The sequence below is a fragment of the Barbus barbus genome (assembly GCF_936440315.1).
Source record: "Barbus barbus genome assembly, chromosome: 45".
In the NCBI taxonomy this organism is placed as follows: Eukaryota; Metazoa; Chordata; class Actinopteri; order Cypriniformes; family Cyprinidae; genus Barbus; species Barbus barbus.
Genome location: NC_136723.1, coordinates 7,625,392 through 7,651,017, shown reverse-complemented (window position 1 = coordinate 7,651,017; position 25,626 = coordinate 7,625,392). Strand labels below are relative to the sequence as shown.

General features: G+C 36.1%; 1 protein-coding gene across 1 annotated transcript; it reads right to left on the bottom strand.

The window, feature by feature from the left end:
- Window positions 1-40: 40 nt before the first annotated feature.
- Window positions 41-24,589, bottom strand: LOC306864383 (oxysterol-binding protein 2-like; the record flags this gene model as incomplete). Its single annotated transcript, XM_079408386.1, has 14 exons — window positions 41-2,448; window positions 2,553-2,773; window positions 3,616-3,800; window positions 3,931-4,026; window positions 5,117-5,220; window positions 7,551-7,671; window positions 7,814-8,059; window positions 8,876-9,004; window positions 9,095-9,161; window positions 12,615-12,738; window positions 13,700-13,868; window positions 14,017-14,267; window positions 22,292-22,497; window positions 24,432-24,589. 14 exons carry the CDS (start codon window positions 24,587-24,589, stop codon window positions 2,306-2,308), a joined length of 2,220 nt encoding a protein of 739 aa, XP_079264512.1. The 3' UTR covers window positions 41-2,305.
- Window positions 24,590-25,626: the final 1,037 nt, after the last annotated feature.

Genomic DNA, 25,626 nt, shown 5'->3' with positions numbered 1-25,626 from the left:
TGTTTAGTGTGCAACAGTACTTTGACTATAAAGAGAATTAACTGAGAATATTGTCACACATTTATTTTATAGTATTGATGTGGAACAAAACATCCAGACATTTTATCAAGGTTAAATAAAAAAATATTTGAGTGCAACTACAGCTGAAATTGTCTGGTTCAAAATGCAAATACAAACATTGAGATAATGTAAAAATAAATAATTCACTTTCATATTCACCCTGTAGATTTCAGCATATTTTTGTTGTCAGGAGACTACATTGCTCCTAGAAGATTAAAACAATACTGTGTTGTATTTTACCATGTAGCTCAAAGCAACTCTATGTAGTTTTGTGTATTTGTTCGTGCCGATAGTGGGCAAGTGTGCCGACACAATGTTGTTGCGTTACGGGCGTCCTGAGTTTGAATCCTGGCTCGAGGACCTTTCTCGACCCTGCCCACTCTCTTTCCCACTTCACTTCCTGTCTGCTCTCCACTGTCATATTATAATAAAGGCAAAAAAATAAAGTTTTGTGTATTTTTGCTACTTTGGCGCCCCCTACAGTCAAGTGAGTGGAATTCACTGTTGTAAATATACCAGTCAAAACTCAGTGAAAATTGACTCAGAATTATTTTGAAACTGATATTTCAAGGTAAAAAAAAAAAACTGCATAGAGTTGCTTTAAGTGAGAAATTATGATCCAGTTATTCGAAGACAAGTAAATTGGTGCCAACTTCTGGCCATGATAAGAACTGAAATGCTATAAAACAAACCAACAGACCTCAAACAACCATTGAATAACCACTGAAATATTGCACACATAATTATTGTTAATATTCTTCTTTTATATGTAATGTGTTCAGATTATTTTAACAACCAAGACAGCAAATTCACATCATTATCTTGTGAAAAATTTAGAGAGATGAACTTCAACAAGAGTCCCTGGAATGCAACATTTTAAAAACCTGAAACTCTCAGTGTTGCCATATCGGCATCATAATAATTAAATTTATCTAGTTATAATAATCAGCTTATTAAGGTTATCAAAATGTCTGGTTAACACTCTGTCATTTTTGTGGTTCTGATCTCAAGATCTCTGAAAACAACTTACTTTTGGTTGAAAAACTCAAACACAGATGGTCAGTCCTCTTCACTGTCCACGATGTATTTAGTTCTGACGTGGTATACTCTCATAACAGCGGTCTGTTAATATTCTGAATATTTTAATGCCCAAATATGAGTTTGCCTTCATCCTCATTATTATGGTTACAGTTTACGGTCAGCATTCCGGACCACTGTTCCTTGCAGCATGAATGAAGTATGTAGTGTAACTATGCTTTAGCAGCTAATATTGGAAACTAGAAATTATTGCCACCACAAAATGCTAATTGTTAACAATATAGTCAAGGCCAAAGGTTTGCAAAACACCTGTGAGTGAGTGTTCCTGTGAGTGTTAAACAAATATATGAGCATGTCTGTTAAAGTGCATGCTTAATTTGCATAATTATTTTAAAAAATCTGCACTGCATGCAGACGAGTCATATAATGGAACGATGTGCACGTATTATTAATTCATCTATTTAAATAAATAACTGCTTGATAGCTTGATTTTTTTTAGCATGTTTGCAAACATTTAGCCATGACTCTATGGAGAATTTCCATTAAGCCATAATTCATCACCTACACAATGACATTTACATTACGCTTGTGCTAAATAATTAAACGGGCAGCTAAAAACAAATTCTCGCATTAAATATCTAAGCCTTAATAATTGTTATTTTTGTAGAAGCAACATCAATTCACTGATCTGGATTCTATCTAGGTTGTTTATGGAGCATGTGTACACTATTGAAACTACACAACACCTCATCTACACTACAGCTCAATGGAGGAACACAGTCTTGAGGGCATTCGGTCTCCATACTTCAAGAGTAGCATGTGCTCTGAATCACACAATGGTAGATAATTCATGGATATCATACAGGTTACCTGAAACAGTTAAAAACCAGGGCATAAATCAGCTTTGAGGAAGAATCGTGTCCCTGGTGAAGTGTTACATTCCCCAGATCATCGTCTGTCTCTGTCACATTTACAAAGTGCCTCCTATTGTGCTTAGAACGGTTTTCCATGCAATGTGAATTTACCCTGCTACAATACAGGTGTCTCAATGCCCCCATGAATGCACATCAAATTAAGATACATATATATACACACATATGGGTGCCTTGGAATCTGCATATTCCACATCTGGGAAACATTGATAAGCAGCTTTCCTAATACAGGATGACTTGGAATGGCAAGCTGGTCCTGGTATGGAAGAGAGACTTCAAAAGATGGCAGGGCACTGACTCCAGTCCTCTCTGTCTTTGGCTTCCCAGTAGCCTCCTTTATACATGTAGCTGCTCTCACCTGTCTCTGTATCAGTTCTTTTCTCAAACCACAAGGGCTGGTGGCTTTCGGCCTCCTTACCTGTCAAATCCAGGACACAACATCTGCAGTGAGATACTTTCCTACTGTTTGTAATGTATACTGCCTACTAGGTATATGAAACAATGAATGTCTGAGGCTCTTACCCTCTGCTAGTGAGAGGTTGGCCTGCGCCTCTCTCTTTCTCCTCTCCAGTCTCTGACGCTCCTCCAGACGCTGTTTCTCAGTGTTAGCTTCGTCCCACAAGCCCGCCTCCATCAGCTGTTGGTCAGGCCGTAGGCGGCTGTCAGTAGGGGGCACGCCATCCTCCGGCTCATTCAGAGTCAAAGCCAAAGAAGAGAAGTAATGCATGTTCTCTGCATTCTCACTGGAATTACAGAAGAAAAAAAGAGAGAGTAGAAATTTACAGGGATTTTTTTTTTTTTAAATATAAATATATCAGGGCTCAAAACTAAATTAATTGCTTGGCAGCACTGGTGCTCCAAACTTCAGAAAGTTAGGAGCACCAGCAAAAAATAAGGAGCACCACAACTACAATTTATATATAGCAAATGCAGTGTACTGAGACAATTTCTTAGCACAAATTTTCCCAAATATATTTAAATTTTAATTTCGGGAGCATATGTAAACAATATGATCGCAATTTTGAGCCTTGTATTTAAATATTATAAATAAAGAAATATAGACAGACAGACAGACAGATAGACAGATAGATAGATAAAGAGACACAGACAGACAGACAGACAGACAGACAGACAGACAGACAGACAGATAGATAGATAGATAGATAGATAGATAGATAGATAGATAGATAGATAGATAGATAGATAGATAGATAAAGAGACACAGACAGACAGACAGATAGATAGATAGATAGATAGATAGATAGATAGATAGATAGATAGATAGATAGATAGATAGATAGACAGACAGACAGACAGACAGACAGACAGACAAAGAGAGATAGATAGATAGATAGATAGATAGATAGATAGATAGATAGATAGATAGATAGATAGATAGATAGATAGATAGATAGATAGATAGATAGATAAAGAGACACAGACAGACAGACAGATAGACAGATAGATAGATAGATAGATAGATAGATAGATAGATAGATAGATAGATAGATAGATAGATAGATAGATAGATAGATAGATAGATAGATAGATAGATAGATAGATAGATAGGCAGGCTGACTCTTACGGCAGAGGGTATTTCTTCCACAGTAGTTTTGGTGGTAGAGTTTGATAGACAGTTTTCTGTTTGCCCTCAGATCCTCCACAGCCGTGGCTGCTCTCTACGATCTTTGCACTTTCCATTTTATCATCCCACGTTCCAGAGAGAATGTAGTGGGCGCAGCCTTCGCCGTCCATCACAACACCTGTTACCTGTGGACACATACAAACACACTCCTGTGGTTACAATCAATGCTCAGCAGAGGGCAGCAGCACGCAGCCTCAAATTTCACATGCTGGAAAATCATCTGACTACATGAAAGTGATTGATACACAGACTGACCTTGCGTGGAACATCCCTGGAAAAATAGCTGTACGGGGAGAATTTGAGGTGGCATTTGTCCTTATTCCTGTGGTTCATAATTATAATGTCCCCAGACTGCATCAAGACAAAGAGTTATATTTTAATATCAATGACAGAGCTGAAGTGATGAAGAGCAGGTGTTTGAATTAGAGTTAAGTGACATGAATTGAACATTTATTAAGGAAGTTAATATGATCTATTTTGATTTCATGCCTTGATGGTCAATTAATTTTAACTGCATTCCCCACTGACTCAATCCAGAGCTGTAATAATTGTTTCCTGTTTCCTCTGCAGTGGGAAAGACAGGAGCGGAAGACAGATGGAGAAGAACAGTGTCAATGGTGACTTTTCTCTAACAGATGGAGTGCTGAAGATGAGTGATGCCTCACCACGTGGGAGGACTCAAACCATACAATTTACTCAAACATGAAAATTCTGTCATCATTTAATCACCCTCATGTTGCTGCAAACCTCTATAACTTTGTTTCCTTCGGTCAAATCTGATGTAACACATCAAATGGTTTGATTTGAGCACCACAATAAAGATTTAGTAAATAATGATTTCAATTTCAACAAGTTTCTCAAACTAATTTGTCATACAGCTTCAAAAGACTTGGAATATAGCACTAAAACTAAACAATTAATTATTTGTAGTTTTCATTAAATGAAATAAATAGAAATGTTGCCCTGGTGACTAATTGAAATAAAAATAATTTTAAATTGAAGTACTAAAACTACTAAAATTAAAACTGAAATAAAAATAAATACAAAAGCTAAATAGAAATATTTTTAAAAAGACAAAAGCACAAAATAAAATGAATGAAACTTAAATTAAAACTGAAATGAAAAGTAAAATATAAAATAAAAGCCAATTCAAAATATTAATAAATATAAAACTAACTCTGATTTACAGAGTATGAGCCTTTTTTTAATCACTTTAATGATACCTTTATGTTTTTATTTCAGTTTGGAGTTTGTCAGCACCTGTCCCTATTCTCTTTTATTAAACAGAAAAAAATAAATAATAATAACCAGGATATTCTTTAAAAATTCTACTATTGTGTCATACATTTAGAAGGATGTGCAATATGGAATGTTATGTGTAATATAAACACATAACAAACAAAGAAAAACAAAAGAAAAGAGTATGAAAGCATGCACATACTTGATCTATCCATAGTTTGCCCACGATTATATTGTGCACAGTGGAGGTCACCTTACTCCACACATAATGATTCCCATTGGTGTGGAACTTCAGGTGAATGTTGCCTGCAGAGAGCAAAGAGGGGCACTATGAGAAAATAACAGCAGGAGAAAGAGAAACATGCACATAGAAATAAAAGCGAAGGTTGATTCACTCTAAAAATATCTTGATGCTGCAGGGAGACCTGCAATAAACATCAGCATAAAAGGTTCTATAAAAATAAAAACCATTTCTCAAATGAAATTTTTCTTTGAAGTAACATTTACCTGGAAGCGGCACATCTATACAGACACTCTGCATTTGTGCAAAGTGAATCTAGATAACCAGTGTAGTTTTTAATACTAGCCTATGAGTTTTCAAAATTTAATATTTTTTAATTATTTTATATATATATATATATATATATATATATATATATATATATAGTATATTAAAACACTGGTCAGAAATCATGAGATTACTATTTATATCATATATATTACATATATTTGTGTATGTGTGTGTGTGTATATAAATTCACTTACACATTTTTATACAGTGCCCTCCAAAAGTATTGGAACAGTAAAGACAAAATTGCTCTGTTGGCTCTGGAGTCAAGACATTTGCAAATATGATTAAAAGATGAATATGAGACAAAACTACAGAATGTCATATTTTATTATTGGGTGATTCAACACATAGATGTTTTAGCAGCTAAGAAGTTCAGCCCTCTTAGAGTTTCATCCCTCTATCTGATGTGAGCATAAGTATAGGAACAGTTGCCTCACAGGTCTTTCTAAGTGATCAGCTGTGTCCTGTTGCATTAATTCTTCAGATATTAAAACCAGGGAATGTGTCGTATCAGTTATATCCATTACTTCTGTATTCTGAATCCTGCATTCGATGATGACACACAAACCAGGATGAAGATGAGGGAGCTGACTTTGACAGAAAAGCAAGCAATTTCGATGCTAAAAGAAAAGAGGAAGTCAATTAGAGCTCTAGCAAAAACAAAGGGCATGGAGAAATCAAGAGTTTGGAAACCACCAGCGATACCAGCAACCAACAACAACCTGATCGGCTGAGAAAACAACAGTAGTTGATGACAGACAAATCATAAAAGCTGTGAAAATGAATCCTAAAAGACATGTCTGTAAAATCACCAACAACTTCCAGAAAGCTGGGGTGATGCTCTGACAATCTACTGTCCTCAGGAGACTTTGACACAGAATAACAGATGCTACACAGCAAGATGCAAACCCCTGACCAGCACCAAAAATAGAAAGGCAAGACTAGAGTTTGCAAAAAAGCACAAAGGTGAGCCAGAAGAGTTTTGGAACTGTGTTTATGGACCGATGAGACAAAGATGAACCTTTATCTAAGTGATGGGAAAGCAAAACTGTGGAGAAAAAAAGGGAACTGCAATGATCCCAAGCATACAGCCTCATCTGTAAAGCATGGTGGAGGTGGTGTCATGGCATGGGCATGTATGGCTGTCTCTGGAACAGGCCCTCTCAACTTTACTGATGACTTAATGTATGATGACAGTAGCAGAATGAATTTGGAAGGGTACAAAACCATCTTTCCTACCAATATTCAAGAAAATGCCACCAGATTCATTGGGAAGTGCTTCATATTGCATCAGGACAATGACCCTAAACACCCTGCCAGTTCAGTCAAGGAATTTATAAGAGCAAAGAAATGGAAAGTGTTAGATTGCCCAAGTCAATCTCCAGATTTAAATCTGATTGAACATGAATTTCACCAGCTGGAGAGGAGAGTAAAGGCAGAAACTCCCCAAAACAAGCAACAATTGGAATTGGCTGCATTAAAGGCTGAGAAAAGTATTTCAAAGGATGAGACCAAGAGTCTGGTGATGTCTATGGGTCACAGACTCACTGCTGTGATTGTGTGCAAGAGATCTGCAACTAAATAACAGCTTTTAATCTTTTATATCTGTCTTATGTTCAACTGTCCCAATACTTATGCTCACATCAATGAGTGGGATGAACTCTGTGTGCTGTAAAAATTTTATTTGGTAAAACATGTATTTGTTGAAACGGCTAATAATAAAATTTGACATTCTGTAGTTTCGTCTCATATTCATCTTTTAATCATTTTTAATCATATTTGCAAATGTCTTGACGCCACAGCCAACAGAGCAATTTTGTCTTTACTGTTCCAATACTTATGGAGAGCACTGTATATATAAATACAAATAAAAAATACAACTATGTATTATAAAATTTGCTCTGTCAATCAATGTTTAAAGGTAACTCTGGATTGCAAACTTAATGTATCACTAGAAATTGGTTATTAGTCTAAAAGGAGCCATGACTGATGGATTTTGTATCTGTGTCTGTATGCAATGATGTGAATGTGCTCTAAAGGTGACTCATAGCTCATGATGAATCACCTAGAGGCATGATAGAGATGTATTTGCCACGAAATTTGCTGTCGATGGTGATCTCCTGCCACAGGGTCCAGCCTCGCTGTGAAATCACATGGTGGGCAGCCGCTGGAGGGTGATGACTTATCTGAGAGAGAGGGTGAGAAATCAGTGTGTCACTCAATCACTGACAACATTTTGATGCATTAACTATAATTAGGTAAAAATGTGTATATAAATGTAAATGTTGTTGTTAATTACAAACACACAATTGGTATGTGGTTTCGGACCTGTTCACAGATGGAGCGGTATCCGTACTCCTCTACGCGGTCAAGCTCATAGGTCTCTCCCAGCAGGGGGTTGAAGGGTTTCCCTGTGCGGTGGACGGTGGTTGAATAGGACGAGACGGAGAAGGCAGCCACCAGACACATCTGCTCCAGAGAGGAGTCACAGCGTGCCGCCCGGTCCAGGAGCTCACTATATTCAAGATCCTCTGTCAAACGCTGTAGCATCGATAGTGGCTCGTTGAAGTTTACCTGGAAGTGAGGATTCAGACGCACACAGATACGTGTCAAGACGCTGATAATGAAGATTCTGAGAATTTAAAAGGTTCACCCAAAAATGAAAATTGACCCAATTTAGCATCACATCACTTGCTCACCAATGAATCCTCTGCAGTAAATGGGTGCCATCAGAATGAGAGATTCCAAACAGCTGATAAAAACATCACAGTAATCCACACCACTCCATTAATTAACATCTTGTGAAGGAAAAATCTGTGTTTTTTAATAAACAAATCTATAAATTAGCCGTTTCAACATAAAAACTGTAACGTCTGGCCATAATCCATAATAACGCTTCTTCCAGTGAAAAAGTCCATCCCCTGTTGTCCTCTAACATCAAAAATCACCCACATATTACAACTGTTTTGGACTGTTTTCACTTGTAAACTGTGCTTTGATAGGTGCATATTTCTCTCCTGATTCAGACAAGAGAAAGCAGTATTATGAATAGAGGATTTTAACCAGAAGCAACAGTCTGAAGTTAAAAATCTCCTGATGGATTTGTTCATTATAAACATGCAGCTTGGACCGGAGTGGTGTGGATTACTGTGATGTATTATACAGCAGTTTGGACTCTAATTCTGAAGGCACCCATTTAGTGCAGAGGAACCAAGTCCATTCCCATGAAGAAACAAACTTATCTACATCTTGGATAGTCTGAGGATGAGAACATTTTCAGCAAATCTTCCTTATTTGGTTGAACTATTTCTTTATTAACAATCATTGGGCATTATCTCCAATAGCTTATAACTCAGTTCTATATAACACAAATTCTGAGGCTCCTCTCACAGGCATGGGGATCTTCGAGAGCTCCTTTCCAATGCAATTCTTCATGATGCTCCACAGGTTCAGGGAGTAGTTGGGTTTATCTGGGATACGACAGCGTCTGCCCCTGCGTAAGTAGCTACCAGAACCATCCTGTAAACACAGAGAAAACGCTACAGTGAACAAACGTCTTAATAAAGATGAATGCTATTTGGCATGTGTGGAACAAAAGCCTAAACTCACAATGTCATCCTGGCTCCAATTACTGGATAAACTTCCACTGGTTACGCTCTGATTACTGCTCAAGTGTCTAAGACGCACACAGAAACACAAGTGAGGGATAAAATATCAAATTGCTTCTTACCGTAAATATGTATTGTGCTGACAAGCCACACTAGGGAAAGATAATTTATTATTCAAGCACAGAGTAGATTAACACTGTACAGATGCTGAAAACAATTTGTTGTGTGCAATATTCACAGTAACATTATTCCACTTAACATCCACTTATTTTGGCCAAGAACTGCCCATGCACTTATACAGGAAGAGACCATCTAACTGACAATGAAAACCACAATTCATTTTGCTTTGAAGCACCACTTAAAGAGAATGCGCATCCAAAATCGATGACACCTAAAAAAATATTCAATTAATAGTGCAGCACATGAGTTGAGTTGATTTGACACAAACAAAGTAGTAATTCACTGTTACAACCTTCATTGTAACTTAATAGTAACTTGTTTCCATTTTAGTCCTTGCTTTAAAAAGAGAGAAGAAAATCCTAGTCAAAAATCCACTCACTCCCATAAAATAACAAACAGATCAACAATTCCTTGAAATACATTTTAAGACATCCTATCTAAAAACAGCCTCTTCACCCTTATTCTGAAACCCTCACAATTTGTTAATACCTTAATATCTAACGGCAGCATATTCCATTCCTTTGCACCTGAATATTTAAACGATCTTTGACCATACAGTGTCCTGTATCTACATAAATTAATATCCATAATGCTCTGTCTGGTAAAATGACCACGTCTTACATTAACCCGAGAAAAATAAGAATGAAGATATACTGGAGCCCTATCGTTAATGATTTTATGAACTAAATTTACTTTCTGTAATACTAATCTTCTTTCAATTGGTAACCAACCAAGCTGTTGAAAGTAAATATTATCCACATGACTAAAACAATGTAATCCTAAAACTAATCTTATCAATTTGTTCTGTGATTTTTGTAACTTTATCATCCAAGTTCTGGATAAATCAGTCATCCACGAACAACATGCATAATCAAAATGGCACTGAACTAAGCCTGTAGCAAGTACCATTAAACTGTCTCTATCCAAAAAAAACAGCATATCTAGATATAAACTTAATTCTTGCATTCACTTTTCCAAACACTTTCCTAGCCATACTAGCCCCACTTAAATTATTGTCCAGAACACATCCATGATAACTGACTGATGTTTTATTAGTTGGTTCATACCCATCAACTTTGATTACCAAATCATCCTCCTTACTCAATTTATACTTAGACCCCAAAATAATAGATTCTGTTTTTCCTAAATGTTATAAAAGCTTATTTTCCGTCAGCCAATCCTTCACCTTAACCAACTCTTCACCTAACTTTTCTTGAATTTTATTAGCATCCTTCCCAGAAGCCAATAAAGCAGCGTCATCGGCAAATAAGAACATATTACACTCACAAACAGCCTGGATATCATTGATATATAATAAAAACAAAAGAGGACCTAATACACTACCCTGTGGGACTCCATTGTAAACTGTTTTACTCTCAGAAAGCATCCCTCCAACTTCTACCCTTTGCTCTCTCCCTGATAAATACGAAGCCAACCATGATTTAACTATATCTGAAAAACCCATAGCTCCTACTTTGACCAATAATATTGAATGGTTCACCGTATCAAAAGCTTTTTGTAGATCTAGCAGGACCATACCTCTTTTCTAATACAATCTGTCAAAAACAATAACAAGTGTCTGTTGATTAAGACCATCTAAAACCAGACTGGAAATCATAAATTAATCTATTCTTGCTGACATAATCATAAATCTGTTTATGCACAACTTTTTCTATAATTTTTTAAACAACACACACAATAGAAACTGGTCTATAATCACCAGGATCCAGTCTATTTCCCTTCTTATATAGTGGAATTACTTTAGCCATCTTCATATCTGCTGGTACTATTCCTTTCTCAAAAGAAAGATTCACAATATGTGCAAAAGTTGCTGCAATAGTAGTAGCTGCGTCCCGTAAAAATTTTGCTGGGATACCATCCAAGCCAGTTGCCTTAAGCCGTATTCGCACAGGATTAGTATTACCTGGTGACCTCTAGTCATTTGTAATAATTGCGGAGGTTGTCTGTGATCTTAATCCCATGCGAATCGGCCATGTCTGTATTAGTAATTAGTAGTAATTTAATAATAGTAATGTAAAAGTAAAAATTCCCCCGCAAATGACCTACCATATTTTGCCGAACACCGAGGTCCTGTGATAATATTAGTCCCGTGCGAATCGGCATCTCTTGTGATTTGGCCAGCATTTGGCGGGTCGTATATCATTTTTCAAGGTTTTTGTTTCCTGTGCACCTTTTTATCCATCTTTCCCAAAGAATGGAGCTGCCTTGGAGTGTTTGATAGTATTTTGGGTGCTGTCATATCGCTTCACCATACAATTTGCAGAAAGAGAAAGCTGTAAAGGTTTTGAGGTTAATGCGTTACAAATAAATCAAGCATAAAGCTTGAGATTTTTAACCTGGTGAAATGTAAATGACATGACACAGGGCACGAAACTATATTAGTTTCTTTTTTTTAAATCCATCTAATTGGACCATAGAACGGGACTCTCAAAGCCTTGACATCCGGGTATCTGGGAGAAAAGTCAGTAAATTCGAATAAAATCACAGGCTTTGCTTATCCCGTGCGAATGCACCACACGAAATTCAGATGTGGGGGGTAATTTCAAAATCACACATGGTCCCCAGATAATACCAATCCCGTGCGAATAGGGCTTTAGACACCTGTATCTGCTCTAACATGACCACAATCTCTTCTACCGAAACCTTACAAAAAGAAAAAGAGTTTGGCAATACACCCTTTCTTTCAGAAAACTTTCTAACAACTTCAATCCCATAGCTTCCCTTACTCGGGGGAAGCTGTTCCACTAAATTGGTAGCTACAGATGTAAAAAGGCTTGGGGGAAATTTAAAGATTGTTTTCTAAATGTTGTAGACAGAGTAGCTCCCTTTAGGGAGGTGCGAATTAAACAAAGAGCCAGTTCCTGGATGGATCAGTCGATAGGTGAGCTAATACAAAGTAGAAATAAGGCATTTTTTAAATATAGGAGGAATATTAAATGTATTTGCAACTATTCTTTTATCATATTTTACCTCTCCATTCACATCTAACCCTATATTAATTGAGGTAGGTTCAGATTTTCCCATTGGTACAATCTTCTTTAAAAACTTAAATTTAAGCCCGGGGAGCAGTTGGGGGTTCGGTGGCTTGCTCAAGGGCACCTCAGTCGTGGTATTGAGGGTGGAGAGAGTGCTGGACATTCACTCCCCCCACCTACAATCCCTGCCGGCCCGAGACTCAAACCCACAACCTTTGGATTACAAGTCTGACTCTCTAACCATTAGGCCACAACTTCCCCACATGGACTGTGATGTCTGGGCCTGTGACTGAAAGCCACTGGTTATCATATGATCTATATATCTATATATATCTATATATGGACCTGTGTTGTGAGTGATCGTCTGCAGGCACTGTGATGAAGGCGGGAGAATCTTCCATGGCATCAAAGAACTCTATGTCTTCATTCTCTTCACTGGATTCTCCCTCCGGTGTTCCCTCTGCCCCTTCTGAAGATCAACACAGAGAAAAAGTCATGTAATGACAGGCATAACAATTGTATTACATTTGCATAAAACTGAGTGTTGCATTTTAAGTCTGGCATAATAACATGCATATAGCATCATTTATAAATGTATATACTTAGTTAAGCTGCTTTGCATGGCAAATTTTTTTTTTTACTTTTTTTAAACTTATTTAATTATATGAAGATATTCATGCTTTTACTTATTGATATTCATTTATCATTAATACATGTTGATAATAGAGGAACAGAAACATTTTTAATGTTTATTAAAGAAGTATCTTATGCTCAACAAAGCTGCATTAATTTGATCAAAACACAGTAAAAACATTAATGTTATGGAATATAATTTTAAAATGAAAAAGCTGTTTTCTAAGATAATATATTTTAAAATGTCATTAATTCCAGTAATGTAAAGCTGAATTTTAAGCATCATTCCTCCAGTCTTCAGTGCCACATGATCCTTCAGAAATCATTCTAATATGCTGATTTGCTGCACAAAACATATTCTGATTATTATCAATGTTGAAAACAGTTGTGCTATTTATGCTTTTGTGGAAACAGTGATAAGTTTTATTTTCAGGATTCTTTGATAAACACACAGTTCAATGAACAGCATTTATTTGAAATAGTAATTTCTTGGAACATTCCAAATGTCTTTACTGTCCTTTTAAGGCATTCTTTATAAAAAAAAAAGAAAAAAAAGACAAAAAAAAACTCTATTGACGCCAAACTTTTAAATGATGGTGTACATTAAAATTATCATATAATTTCAGAATACTTGGAATTTAGTTCACATGAGTCAAAATAATTTTTATGGTATTTTTTGATGCATGAAGCCCTGGTTAGTTCTTCACACTCATTTAAGAAAAAAATAGCAGCTTAGACAATCTACAAAACATTGCTTTTTGTGCTCCACAGAAGAAAAAACAGTCAAAAAGCCTCACTATTGTGTGTGCTAGGCGATTCTCTCCAGGCTCTCTCCAGACTGTTGTGTTGTTTGGCTAGCTGCTCGATAGTCTCCTCCAGGTGGTGGCGCTGTTCTCGCTCATACTGCAGTGCGCGCTGCCACCGCCGGCTGTGTGCGTCCGCTAGATCCACAAAGTCCTGGCAGGCCTGATCCAAAAACCAGCCCAATCATTTAGATACATCATTTTCTGCTACAGTTTGAGCCATTTTTTTTTTATAAAATGTGTATTTTTATGCAAAAATAATTACATTTAAAATGCAGAGTCAACTTAACAAGAATGCCATTGAAACTCACATTGATCATAGCATTGGAAGTGATGCGGAAGAGAGTGGCTCGCTCGTTGACGGTCTTCAGTTTATCGACACCGTCGCTGGGGGCGCGCAGGTCCTCCAGTTCACAGAGGGAGCGCTGGAGGGCGGCGCCGTGTTTCCCTATGAGCTCGTTGCAGGTGCTGAGGTCTTCAAGCTTGCTGGCCAGAGTCTTGAGCGCCCCCTGGATCAGAGCACGATCCGGCTGGGCTAGTGGACCCTCATCTCCAGAGTCATCTGCAGAATAGTTAAATGGAGAGATAGACACCAAATGAGAAGATATAAGTGAAGTATAACTCTGTTTTTAATTTGACATGAGTGAAAACAAAAAAAAGTGCTGTCCTTTCAACGGGTTGTACTTATTGTAGCTAGGTAAAGTCAACAAAACATTAAAGTGCCCCTATTATGGATTTTTGAAAATGACCTTTCATGCAGTGTGTAACACAGCTCTAAGTGAATGAAAACATCCTGCAAAGTGTATAAAGTTATTGGGCCTCATTAATCAATCTAACGTAGAAACGAGTGCAGATCCGAGCACACAAATCAACTTACGACACAGCTCACGTGTGATTCATGAAACATTCGTATGCCGCCAATCGCATCGTACGAAAGATCGTACGTTGATAAATGTGGCGGCAGAAAACAATCGTTGTTTGACGATCACGTCCCTAAAAACACCCCGGATTATAAGCCTTGCCCCAAAAGTTTACGAAAACAGAGAAACAAAACCCGGCCAAAAAGAGGAAGTAATCTCATGAAAGAGAAATTGATCTTACTCCAAAAACACCCTCTAACCTTATAATTGCAAACAATGGCATTAATTTATATGTATATTAAATACCATTAAATATAACAAAACATTTATAAACATTATAAACACTATATAGATTATTTAGTTCTCTTTAATCCACAACAAACCCTTTAAATTTAACGATATTACAAAACAAGAATGAAAAAATTAGTAGCTATAAAATTTTATATTAAACTATGAAGTAAAACACAAATTAGTTCAGGCTAACTCAAAAACTTGCGTACACAAGCTCAGACCCGACGTGAGATTTGATCGTAGCCACCGCTCGCGTCCGTATTGATAAATTCCAAGTTTTGCGTAGAAACGACCGTACGCCCAATTTTCGGTCTTACGTTCGTTTCGTAAATGAGGCCCATTGTCTCTCAAAAGAAAGAGTGGACTCTGTATCATTGAAATGAGTCGTTTTTAAAATGAATCCTAAGCCGTTTCCATGTTGACGTCAACATGAAACATTAGCATATTGCCCGCCCACTTGTTGCGCGTACAGACCTGGGTTGGTCTGCATGAAAATGCTAATTCATTCTTTGCCACTAGGTGCCACTTTTGGTTTGGTTTCCCTGGTAAAGCTGTACACAAAGCAGCACTGCGCTCACAAACACTGCTTTAAATGAAATCGACCAATCGTCACGCAAAGGAGGGGTTTGGAAAAATTAATCGTTGAGCGAATCGTTTAGGAGTCGTTGAGCAAATAAGCTAAAAATAAATGTATAATATAAGAAAATAGATAGCTGAATTTGTCTGCACACTACAGAAATTTATTGTGGATATGACTGAATTAGTTTTGACAAAGAACGATTTCCTTTTTGAGAAGAAGTTTTATTTCCACAAATTTACATTTGTTCTAACAAGGATGATTTTGAAGCCAAAGCCCAGAATTTGTATAGCGATTTTAGATCTCGGGGATATGCAATCAAGATACTGCTTTAGACAAAATTAGATCTTTGCCAGAACAAACCAGCCTGACCCCCAAGTATAAGAAGTTTTCTTTTGTATTCAAATCTACTTTTAGTCCCTTGAGTCCAGGTATCAAAAAGGCAATCAATAATCATTGGCACATTATACAGAGTGATTGCTATTTGTCAGGCCTGTTCACTGATCCACCTCTCTTTGTTCATTCCAGGCCTCCAAATTTACGGGATAAATTGTATAGATACCCACATCCCCACTCTTGGGACCCTCTCTGATGCCCATGGAAATTTTCAGTGTAAAGATTGTGTTGCCTGTTCACATTATTTAAAATGCAATTCATTTACACATCCACAAACGGGTAAAACTTATAAAATTAAACAATTCATCACATGCAAAACAACATGTGATATACATAATTATGTGTTCTTGCCCTTTATTGTATGTTGGAAAAACAAAACATGCATTGCGCTCTAGAATTGTTGAACATATGAGCGCTATATGGAGGCAGGATGATACTTCTCCGGTTTTTCTTAATTATGACTCTGCAAAACATTATTTTTCTGATTTCAAATTCCTGGGCATTGAGAGGGTTTTTTTTACATAGGAGAGGTGGTAACCGTGATGGAAACCTTTTATAACCCATAATAGGGGCACTTTAACAATACATCTTTACAAAAAAAGGTCCAGTAGCTAAAAAACTGAGACATGAAAAGTACAAACAGTTGAACAGCTATCCAGCACAGCCTCATTTTCATTTGTCAATTTAAATACGTCATGTACTCCAAAGAAGGCGCATTGACAGCATGTGACATGCTCTCAATTACCACAAAAAATTATTTAACAAGTCTATCCCTCAGCTCATGTAATTTTATTCCAAAACTGTATGAATAGTATGATATTATAAAGTTGTGTTGTTTAAAAATTTATTTTTAAATGTATTGATTACCATTCAAGTTGTCATTGTAAGCTAAAAGAAGCGACTAAAACTTTGTGAACAAAATGCATTATTAGCTAATAAAATGTAAAATAATTTTTATCATTCAAATTAATTTGTATAGCTTTTAAATCACTACTGGACAAGCAACATTTTTTATAAACTATTTTCTAGGGCCTTGATTGAGAATCAGTTTTAGGGGGTCTGTGGAAAATTCTGGAGAGAAAAAAAAAGTGCAATAAAATTTTTTATTCTATTTTAATTTATAATTTGTCAAAATAATAATAATTATTTATATTTTTTAAAATAATGATTAATAATAATGATGCTTGCTTTCTTTCCGAATGTTGTCTTTATCCTACTATTTTTTTCACACAGTAAAACTGAGCCTTAAAATATATAAATGTGTTTATATTTTAGAAAAAGGGTCCTATAAAGGGGACTGCCATATTTGGCAGTACTTGGCGTTCAAAAATGTGAAAATCCCTGCCACATATTTCCAAACAAAGCAAATTCATGTTTGTGCAGTTTTTGTTTGTTCTTTGCAAACTGAAGGACGATTCAAAATGATTCCAGTGATGAACAGAAGTTATGGCACATTCCTTTAAATAAGGGAAGTTATTGTGTGTTATGATGTTCTGCAGCCAAACGAATTGGTCACTGCAGCGCTGCGGGCTGAACTAAAATAACTTTATAAATAGCACAAACGCACACAGACGCAGTGCTGGAGGGCTCTGACGTGACAACTAAAACTGTCCTTTTGTGGAGGTCTTTTCAATTAGAAGCATATTTTCCAGCCAAGCTTTAAATGGATGCTGAAAAATGACCACAGATATGGACAGAAGCCATAATGGGAGGAGATGGCCATCGGAGAGAGAAAAAGAGAGAGAGATAACATGTTCAAACAGAAAGCAAGCAATCAGAGGAAGAAAGATCCAGATTTAGATTTCATTATAGAGCTGAAGGACATCTCAATTGAATGTGGGCAGTAGGTGAAGAGAGGCGTCATAATAACCAGCAACCCATTCAAAACACCAGATTTCTGTGAATGAACATGGTTACCATGGAAACAAGGTCCCAAGCAATTGGGAGGACGGCTATTTTTAGAAGCTATAAGGAAAATGAAAGAAACAAAACCAGCTAATGCGTCTGGCTTTGCCTGCTCTCTCACACAACATGGCCATCACTCAACTGGAAAACAGACGAGAACAGCCTGCAAATTGCATCTTGTGTGACGAAAGACATTTTTGGAAGCACTTGCTTGTGTGAGGCTGAGGTGGCTACACGAGGAGATGAGCAGTCCACATGCTGGCACGCTGTTAACTGAAACTTGCTCAATCTGTGTATCAGAGACTAGAGATGAAAGGGTAGAAGCTCGACCTTTAAATGACCTGCTGCACCCTGATCAGATCATCAGGTGACCCTGACTATGTTATACATGAAATATGTTATATCTGGAAAAGATGCGTCACAGTTCAACAATATATAAAGCAGCATGACTGTTTTTAACATTGATAATGATAATAAATGTTTTTTTGAGCATCAAATCAGCATATTAGAATGATTTCTGAAGGATCATGTGACTCTGAAGACTGGAGTAATAATATTGAAAATTCAGCTTTGCAATCCAGAAATAAATTACATTTTTAAAAAATATTCAGAAAATGAAAAGTTAGCTTTGCATCACAGAAATAAATTACATTACATTTAAAAAATATTTATTCAGATATAAATTATTCGTGATTTTAAATTGCAATAATATTTCACAATATTACTGTTTTTACTGTATTTATGATCAAATAAATGCAGCCTAAATGAACATATGAAATTGTTAAAAAAAAACACAAGCATTGTTTGCATATTTAATAATACAAAATAACTGATATTTTAATTTCATTTCATTAAATTAATAATAATGTATTAATACAAGCTTACCAGTTAGACAAAAATTAGACCAAAATTAATTTGCAACTATTTACATAGCAAATTTTCATAATTATTATTACTGCATAATAATAATCGTAATAATAATAATAAATGTTTTTCATTGTAGTATTATAATTGTTTTTGTGGAAAAAAAGCAGAGACCAAATAAAATAATAATAAATGCTATGTTTTAATTTTTTGTTTTTCATTGTAATATTATTTATTTATTAGGTAGTTAGTATAATTAGTATTTAGGTCATTTGAAAAAGTCTTATTTGTTGTGTCAAAATCAGAAAACAAAAATAAATCAATAATTCAATCTTTTCTGGATATTGGTGATTGGAAATATAAGCATGAAAGTAATCTGCATCATATCAGCCATGAAAAAAACAATACCTAGTTAAACTTTTGCTGGTTAAGGAAAATTAGTTCATTCATTATAATAAAATAATGCATGTCTTTGCAACATATTGTATAGTTATATCCAAGTAATGTCAACAAAACAACTTTTGTTAGAAAGATTTTGAGTATTCTTGTTCAGTTCACACAAAATTATAAACTGATTCCTATTATAAAAAAAAAAAAAAAAACTTTATTCAAGATACTTTTTACAAGTTCGATTTTATTTATTATTTTTTTACAGTGGGGATCAACCGAACCCATCATCTGCAAAGATTACATGAAATGCCAGCTTCAATCTTTTTACCCAAACCGCATCTTAAGCCAAAGCGCCTTCAAACCAATCCAAGCAAAAGACAAGCAATTTTCTGCTTGCCAAGAAAACAATCGAGGCAAAGTGGATTAGTGTGGATCTCTAGAGAGCAGAATCAAAGAGGAGAGAATGAGAACTCCTCCAGTCTGATGACCCACATACAGCCATTGTGTGCCTGCGTCTCCTGCCAAAGGTGCTCGACTGCCTCATCTTACATCACAGAGCCACATCTGCAGCCAGAGGGAGTCCTGAAGGTGGGATTGTAGGGGAATGAAAATAGAGCGAGCAAGAGAGGCTCACTCAACCTCAGCAGGCGTAAGAGTGAAAAGCACCAACGCTGGAGAATCCATTAAAGATCCCCTTCCTCTGACCTGCTGGAGACACACGAGTGACTCATCTCTGAATAACCACACCTAAACTAACAGCAGATCGCAGAACAGGCAAGATTCAGCGAAAAAGACAGGAAGGATCTTCAAAAACAAGCAACGGTTAAATTCACTGGCTGTCTGACAATCCAATTTGTCCCATCGGCCTGCTTACTTTATATCACAGATAATCTGATTTGCACAGAGTCGTGTTCTAAGTTTCTCACACTTACAACACAACTTTCAGACCACACTCAATGTGGACTCGTTTGACAATTTGCTAGCAACAACCTAGAAACACCCTGACAACCGAACACAGGCAAGCATTGCTCACATTACTTCAGAAAATTTGTAAATGTAGTTCTAAATTTAGCATATTGTGCTGATGCATAGTCAAACATTAGCTCAATAGATTTCCAATCCAAATCCTGAGACTAAGCTGTAAGCATAAATGCATTTAGCCCATAAAAGAGTAAGTGACCACATGCAAACATAAACATGCTATATTAAATGTGAAATGATTGACAGAGCAGCCACAATGTGCTTCGGAGAATCTATAAAGAGACACTCATTCCTGTAACTGATCATAAAAAACCACTGCAAACAGAACTTAAAGCTGACATTAAAGCTAAACTAGTATGTAAACCAGACAATTCCACTAAATTCATATACTACTAAAATAAAACACAAGCTTGTCTAGTGAGACAAAAGACAAATGCTTTTGCATAAATGGCAATCAAACATATGTATTTAGAATTTTTCCTACCTTTTCTCGAATCACTGATAAATACAAAAAAAGCAAAGCTTATTTAGTGAAAATGATGTTAAAATGTAGCGTTCCCTCTCAGTCTACTCAGTCACCTTCCCAGCTTCCCTCCAATCCCTCTCGCTCCTGTTTTCCTTCTCACCCTCCCTCTTTCCACTCACATTCTCCAAACTGTGTGAGGGGCGGAGCTTATGTTGTCACTCCATTCAGCAGCACATTATATCATCCCAATGGGAAGGTGTGCAGTATGCAGATTAATCACATTTGGTAGCAAACTGTACAAGAAAAGAGGCTCATGTAAATGCCATCATGTAGGAGGAGTCGTAAAATTAGCCAATTTGTAAATTTAAAATATGTAGCACAAAAATAATAAGCACATTTAATACATAATCTTTATGAGGAAATAATAATTACTTTGCATATGATTGTGCATTTATAACTATTTTACATATATATAAAAATCATCTTCAAAAAATCATGAACAATGCTACCCCCTAGTGGCATTTGCTTGAAGAATGCAAATATTTTTTCTGAATATTTATGCTTCATTATAGAAATTATATATTGCTTGCATACAATATAATTTATTTGTTGTAATATATTATCTAGGACTGTCACGACTTCTCAATTCAATTGGATTTTAAAAAATCCTAGATTGCATTTTGCCCGTGTCGAAGACGAGGAACACAGTATTAGACCGTTTTCCAAGGATGCATGATATATTAAATCCTTTTAAAAATTATAATAAAGCATAATACTATTGTGAATTCACAAATGCTACAATTCGCCATTTCACCAGATTTCTAAGGTAAATCATTTATAAACCTATGCAAACACAAAAGAATACCACAATATCTTTCTCCATACGCAAACTTCATCACGATTTCAAAATACAATTTTTAAAAAATATTTATGGGCTTGTTTATGCTTTTGTTCGAACAGGACAGTATAGAGCAGATAGGAAAGCATTGGGTGAAGAGAGGACCACGAGATAGGGTTCGAACTCGGGTCACTGTTAGCACAGTTGCACTGTATGTTGGTGCACTAATTACGAGGCTATTGGCACCGAATTTAAAATAAAAGTTTAAACCCTCACTCTGAGTTTGATGTCCACATATTCAAGAAATAGCATTTCTGTCGTTATGAAATGACCAAATATTTAAGAATAACTGGAAATTTGGAATTAAATGTTGTTTCGTCAATGCTATTATATATTTTAAGTCATTTTAAATGCTATTGTTTGGTTAAGTCTATTTTTACTACCACAAAAAAAAAGAATCATAATTATCCAATTACTCGATTAATTGTTAGAATAATCGACCGATTACTCGCTTACCAAAATAATCGTTAGTGACAATATTTTAGTTAGTGGAAATCATTTTACTGTGCATTCATGTTCTCAGTTTTTACATGTGAGATCTGGTTGGTAAATCGGCAATAAATAAATAATTTATGTGTAACACACTGTCATTTAAGTGCATTAGGACAGAAAAGAAAATTGATGTTTAGTTTTACTACATAGCCTACAATAAAAAGGTACTAGAAGGTAAGAATGCAGACCTGTATAAAAATAATGTATATGGTTGAGATATAAATGTATAACAAGACACATTACTTAAACAATAACAAACACGCTGACATCACTTCTCATTCTTTATGACCATTTTCCACATTTCAAACGGCAAAGTATGGGAATTATCTAGCGAGCAAAAAAAAAATTAATGAATCTATCTTGCATTTTATCACATTCAAAGTCACCCCCCCTCCCCTAAATTACAGCTCTGCACACCAACTGCATTCTGGGATGCTTTTGATGGGCACTGCGACCCGTAACTCACCTGAATGTGGCATCATTTGAGTGGCGTTAGCTTTGGCCTGCTGCAGAGCAGAAACCCAACGCTGACACTCGCCCTCTGAATACGCCTTCAGGTGGTAGCTCCGCCCTCCACTCGTCAGCACAAAGTGACAGGTGTCACCCACCTCTATGTGCACCGTCGCCAAGGAAATCGTGCCTCGGCAGGTGTGTGCCATTTCTGCTTGAGTCCTAAAGACAAATTTACATATACACAAACACACACTGATGTGAGTTTAAGAAGCATCTAGCTGAAAGTCACAGATCCACAGCATCACAGACACACTCTTATAATAGTGATAGACTGATATATCAGCCAGAATGATTTACTGGCCATTCAAAGATACTCAACATAACTGTGTCAGGCCCAAAAATCTACCAGCAGCCTTGACAATAGTTAATGCACAGTTTCTGAATTGACAGTGAATTCATAATTGAGAGCTATTATTGTAAGATTTTTATTTATCATTATGAGTGAATTTATTATTGTATGAGTGAAGTTATGATTGTGTATTTTTTTTATTATTGAATGAATTTAGTAATATAATTGAGTAAATATTTATTATTATTATTTTTATTATTGCGAGTTAATTTAGACATTTTATTGTGATAAATCATGCTGTAAATAACATTTATTTTATTTTAATGAGTATATGAATATATTCATATAATTGTTAGTAATTATGCTGTAAAAAAATAATAATAATTATCTTTATCGGTGCATTTAATATTGTGAGTAATTACTGTGTAAAAAATATTTTATTATTGAGTGAATTTGGTATTGTAAATAATTTAGTAAATATTTATTATAATTATTTTATTATTATGAGTGTTATGCGATAAAACTTACTTTTGAATTTAGGCTGTAAATAATATTTTTGTTTTATTATAATGGGAGAATATATTAATGAGTAAATATTGTGTAAAATATTTTTTATTATGTGAGACTTCATTATTGTGAGTAATTATTGTGTATAATAATTTATTTTTATTATTGTATTATGAGTGAATTTATTATTGTGAATAATTACTAATTAAAGAATAATTTATTGTTTTATTAATATGAGTGACTTAAGCATATTAAGTAATTATTGGGTAAAAAAGCATTATTTATTTTTATTGTTTAATTATTTTGATTGAATTTGCTATCATAATTATTGTAGAAAGTAATTTTACATCATTTTACTGTTCTAAGTGAATATATTATTAGTGTGTGGGGAAAATATATATATTTGATTTTATTTTATTTACTCATTTCTCAGCTATTTTAATCTCATTTGCTATTACCTAACATTTTATCATATTTATTTACATTTTATTCTCCTCACTAGATATCATGCAAGAAAATGACTGCAGGATTTCTGAGTCCAAGAGTGCTGAATCAGAGCATCATTAATATCAAATCCACAATAAATCTACACTGCAGTATAGCAAGCTAACATTTACAGCCGCACAGATGAAAAGGCCTCTGAAGGGTACAAAAGGAATCATCATGGAGAGTAATAACCTTAATAATATTCAAAACAGAATATGCAAACCACACATTCAAATCAGGAATTTTTATTTCAGAGTGTCCCAAAGGTCTCTTATGAAATGAAAGCAAATTGTTGACACCGAGTATTTAACTACTTTACAGACTGACAGATTTCACTGAAGCACAATATGTTCTTTGAAACCTTCTCAAATCATCCTGGAAAACATGATAACTAGGTTTTACAGTACACAAACTTGAAGATTCATGCTGCAAAGAAGACATTCATGTTTATTTTTTGCATTCATGATTTTTTTGACCCCCACTGCATGTATAGGCTAAATATAAAAACACTGTATATATTAAATAGAGTTGGTCAGTAAGGCCCTTGAAGAAGGGTGGAAACTTGATCTAGGCTATGCTCCAGATGTCCTCGTTACTAATTATAAACAGGACAGGAGAGGCATTGTTGCAACATGGACAGCTAAGACTTGTGCTTAAAAATGTCAGTGGTGCCCACAGGTGCCAACACGTTTTTAATTAAAACTTCTGAACAACCCCTATCCCAAAGAAGGTCAAATAATGTGCCGCGGGTGAAAAGGGTGACACAGCAAAGTCACGCGCATCGACCCAAACGCAGCGCGCGTAACGTTACCTGTAGTACGACAGGAGCCCGTTGCTCAGGACAAACCACCGGCGCTGGTAACCCTTCAGGTAGTTGGTCCATTTAAACAGCCATCCTTTATACGCGTCCGGGCCGGGACCCTGCACACCTGAAGGAGACGGAAGGGTCCGCACCACCAGCTCGGTCATGTTGAGTGCTGCTGTCTGCCTCACCGCTGCGGATCACGCGTCAGACACCTGCCTCACCACGCGCGTCCCGCCACATGCATGCAACGCGTTGAGGGCATGAGCGAGGAGTCAACTTTGCGGTCAAGGCGAGGAGAGGCAGCGCTTCCCAGAGATGTGAAGGAAAACTGAAGCTGCTGGGGAAACACAGCGGGTGACGTAGATGCACCGCGGACGCACAGATTGCTCAGAATCGGCCATATGACGCAAAGACATTAAAGAGGAGGATGCACAGGCTTTTAAAAGCTCAAGTATGCATCCCGAGATAAGCTTTGCATGCATGCCGCAGGGCTGCATCTGATATGATTCTTGATCCTTGCATTATGGCATTTGGTGCTGCAAAGTCATGCGGTGTTTTTCCTCTCCCTTTTATATTTGCATTACTGAACTGATACTATCCACAAGATGGCACCACAGTAACTGTTACAGTGTGTTTATTATTTACGTTACAAACCGCTTATTTGAATGTGGAATACAAACGGATCATTTTCAAGGATCTTCACTCAGCTCTTTTCTATAAATATGAAGAGACAGTGACATGTAGACCTTCGTTTATGTGTTTTTGACCTACACTTAACTTAACTTTGTCTGCGCTTGCTTGTAAAAGCGCGATATAAATGCATCATTCATTCATTCATTCATTCATTCATTCATAATAAATTCAGACATGATTTAACTAAAATTTTACACCGTACACCCAAAGCGCTTTACAATCATGTGGGGGGTCTCTCCTCAACCACCACCAGTGTGCAGCATCCACTTGGTAAGTAATCATTATGTCTGTATAGGTCTTTTATTAAGCTTTAGTTTTATTTAATTTGAGTTATTTTAATACTTCAACAAACTAAATGGAAATATATATATATATATATATATAGTTACGTTCCGTGTTTATTTATTAGGTATTGTTGGGTTCTACATGCTGCTGTGTGCTATCTTGCTCTCTCTCCCCTTCTGTGTCTCTGTGTGTCACTGCTGCTCAACCAGGTGCGGAGGAGAGG